Genomic DNA, 3,886 nt, shown 5'->3' on the forward strand with positions numbered 1-3,886 from the left:
TTTTTAATTTTAGAGACAGGGTTTCGCTCTGCAGTTCAGGCTGGCCTTGAGCTCACTTTGTAGCCCAGGCTGGTCTTGAACATGCCACTTTCCTCCTGCCTCAGCCTCCCAAGTGCTGGGATTACAGGCATGTGCCACCACACCTGGCGTATAAAAACTTGAAAAACATAGGGGCTGGAGATTTAGCTCAGCGGCACAGCACCTGCTTGGCAAGCGCAAGGTCATGAGTTCGATTCCGGTACCGGAAAAAAACAAACAAAAAAAAACCTTGAAAAACAGAGGGGAAAAAAAAGAAAATGGCATGAACGATTGGGTAAGTGCATTTAAGCAAGCAAAAGTAGTCTGAGAGGGATCCATGGCAATATGTCTCTGTAATAAATTTTAAAAAATTATTTAAACACACTGTGCTTTGCAATCACACCTGCTTGCACAGGGCCTGCACGCGTCCTCCTGCAGATTTCACCTCGAGAACACTCAGGACACCAAGACAGTGGAGACGCTGCGTGACTAGTAGTCACACCGCATCCCTTAGGGAATCAAAGCAAGAAAACTGTCTGTCTGCAGCAGCACCCGGTCCTCACCAGCGGCACCACACTGCGCATAACTGCTGTGGGTTTAGCTTAGCGCTCAGTGCTCAGCCAGTACGGTACTCTGTGGTACCGTATTTTTCTCTGGGATGTTTTTGATCCAGTGTTGGGCGGAACTCATTTTATGGCGCTGCAGGGGTGGAGGAACAGCGTAAGAATGAACAGGTGTGGCCCCGTGCCAATAAAACTTTATTCACAAAAGGAGGCTTAGTGTAGGACTGGGATGGTCTGGCAGCAACCCCCAATCCCATGTGGGAGATGTATGGAATTAGTTGTAATCGCTTTGCAACTTCTGTAGGTCTGAAATATTTTCAAAATAAAAACAGGAGGAATCTGGGTATGGTAGTGCAGGCTTGTTATCCCAGCACTTGGGAGGCTGAGGCAGGAGGATCACCAGGAGTTTGAGGCCAGCCTGGATTACATAGTTCAAGGCCCGCCTGAACTACACAGTACCACAAAAAAACAAAATAAATAAATAAATAGAGGAGTAAGGAAAATAAACTCAAGCCACACTGACAGGTGTATACGCGAAAGGATCCTGATAGGACCTCTGTGGTCTCATCATGCAAACCCATAATCCCAGTTGACCTGACAGAAACATATAATAAGTCCCAAGGGAGACTTTTATTTTTTAGGGGGAGGCACCGGGGACTTAACCCAGCATCTTCATACTGAGCTACATCCCCAGATCTTTTGTTCTGTTACTTTGAGACAGGGTCTCACTATGCAAGTCAAGCTGGCCTTGAACTCACTATGTAGCCCAGGCTGACCTCATACTTGTGGTGATCCTCCTGCGTCAGCCTCCCAGGCTGCTGGGATGACAGGCATGCACCACCAGGCACAGCTTAAAACATAAACTTTTGAAAAGTCAAAGCAGACATGTTGAATGAATGACTAGAACGTTGGCCCTGTGGCCTCCCAGTTGGATGACACTGGCCAAATCATTTCAGTTTCTCTGGGCCTCAGTTTCCCCTGCTGAATGGTGTGAGTGATACAGCTTGAGACACTTGGGCCACTTTTGTCCTTCTGAAAGCCGTGTGAATTTCCAAGGGAGCAGCCACAGGAAGAGCCCCTCAAGCCCGGGAGAGGTCAGAGTCTGATTTTTTTTTGAGACAGGGTCTCACTGTGTACCCCAGGGTGGCCTCCAACTCTCAATGATTCTCCTGCCTCAGCCTCCTGAGTGCTGAGATGACAAGCGTGCACCACCACGGCTGGCTCAGACTCGGGTTTCCTCCTCAAACTCAGAGCCATCCGGCGGAGCTCCGGGTGCTGCGCCCACACAAGTGGCTGGATAACAGGACCTTTCTCCTCCCGACAGGTCGCCTCTCCCCCATACCTCTGCACCTGCGCAGGTGCACGGAAAAAGAGAATGGGGTGAGGCTGGTGACACTGGTCCTAAGAAACCACAGGTGTCTGGAGTGTCCTTTCTTTAATGTCTACCTCGAAAAGCGAGGGAATAAATACAGAAGGCTATTTTCACGTTGTATGCCTGGATCCCAGCCTAGGAAGGCGGGAAAACCCTGATGTGTGCCTCGGTTTCCCTCCTCTGCAAACCAGGACAAGACACTGAGGCTAGCGGCTCTGGAAGGGCTAGCACTTTTCGGCGATCTTGTGCCCTCGCTAGGAAAAGAAGTCCTGCAAGAGTTCACCCACCGAGCCCTCGGGCCGAGAAGCGTTCAGCAAGGCGTTCCCGCCATTGCCCACCAGGGGGCGCCCGAGTCCGCCCCCGAAGGCGGTTTCCGCGAAGGCAGGTGAGCGGCAGCCCAGGGAGCGCCCTATCCCCGCCCGGGACACGCCCACCCGTGCACGTCTTCGGTCCCCGATGTCTTCGCCTTTGGCTCCCCGCGGCGTCCCCAATGGCCATCCTGCTCCGTCTCCTCTCCAAAGCGGTAAACCGAGTCCAGGGAGGCGCTGTGCCAGGAAGAGCCAGGGAGGACCTCTCTGCGAGTGGCAGGGACGTCCCTGCGCATCGGGCGTGGGTCACAGCAGGTTGATCTCGTCCAGGTAGCGGGCCAGCACCGAGTCCCGCACGTCCCTGAAGACCTTGCGGATGTTCTGCGTGTCCGTGGCGCACGTGTAGTGGCTGAAGAGGCGGCGGGAGCGCGGGCCCTTCTTGCTGCCCTCGGAGCCGTCCACGCAGCCCGAGTACATTCCCGTGTACATTTCCAGGATGAATTTCTTGGCGGCTTCCGCGTCCCGCTGGGGGCCTAGGGGAAAAGTGAGTCGGGACCCTCCTTAACTCTGGGGACCCTCGACCCCATAACCAGGGATGGGAGTCACCCAGGAACCACTGCAGCCATCTTTACCGTGGCGGGGCACTTTTTGGCTCACAGCTGGTCACATGACACGGGCTAACCAATAGGATCCTCAGGGATTGGCTCATAGGCATCATGTGACCTGAGGCGGGCCAATGAGTGTCAACTCTGGGACTTTGGGCAGAATTTAGAAAGCGGCTCATTCTCAGCGAGGCTTGGAGCTGCAGGTTTGGGAAGGTGGAGCAGAGAATTTAAGCCTCCTAAGACTGTGCAGAGGGGAAAACCAAAACCAAAGGAGGAGGGAGGCGTCCCCAGAGTCAGCCTGGCTGACCACCCTCGTAGGCACATGGGGGAGCTCAGTGCAAGGTGTGACCAAAAAACCCCATGTTTATATTTTTAAAAATGTGTTACAAAGGCAGACTGCCATTAGCTCCCTCAAAATACACGCACGCCATGCGTAGAACACACTTATCCCCTGGTTCTTGTCACTTTCGGAGGCAGTTCTGCAATCCTCTTTCCTGAGTGTCTTTCGTTGCCCTTCCAACGTCCCGAATGGATTAGAAAGGTTTCCCTTTCATGGTCATGTTGACTTTGGGGAGGAGCCAGAAGCCACAGGATGGCAGATCCCATAAATAAGGTGGATGTGGACACTGTCATGTTTTTAGGAGCTGCCTTTCGGTTGGCTGGCACTCTGCAGCAGTAGTCACTGTTTTTTTTGTTTTTTTTTGTTTTTTTTTTTTTATCACACCTAGTAATGTCACTCAAGAAAGAGGACTCCAGAACAGCTGCAGAAAGTGGCAAGAACCAGGCATGGTGGAGCACACCTGTCATCCCCATACTCAGGAGGGGCGACACGGGAGGACCAAGGCTGAGAGTTCAAGGCCAGCCTGGGCTACATAGTGGGACCTTATCTCAAAAAGAAAAAGAGAAAAGTAATAAGGACAAGCCAAGCGTGGTAGTGTACGCCTGCAATCCCAGCACTTGGGAAGCTGAGGCAGGAGGGTCACCATGAGTTTGAGGCCAGCCTGGACTACATAGTGAGAC

The 3,886-nt window shown here is 52.6% G+C and overlaps 1 protein-coding gene across 1 annotated transcript in view; it reads right to left on the reverse strand.

Annotated features, from left to right (window-relative positions):
• Positions 1 to 1,999: 1,999 nt before the first annotated feature.
• Positions 2,000 to 3,886, reverse strand: part of Gna15 (guanine nucleotide binding protein (G protein), alpha 15 (Gq class)) — a 16,319-nt gene continuing 14,432 nt past the window's right edge. The window contains exon 7 of the mRNA XM_005405849.2: positions 2,000 to 2,794. Coding sequence (XP_005405906.1) covers positions 2,568 to 2,794 — 227 coding nt within the window. The 3' untranslated portion in view covers positions 2,000 to 2,567. The remainder of the gene's footprint in view (positions 2,795 to 3,886) is intronic.

Source organism: Chinchilla lanigera, unplaced genomic scaffold (assembly GCF_000276665.1).
Source record: "Chinchilla lanigera isolate Chin_1 unplaced genomic scaffold, ChiLan1.0 scaffold00094, whole genome shotgun sequence".
Classification (NCBI taxonomy): domain Eukaryota; kingdom Metazoa; phylum Chordata; class Mammalia; order Rodentia; family Chinchillidae; genus Chinchilla; species Chinchilla lanigera.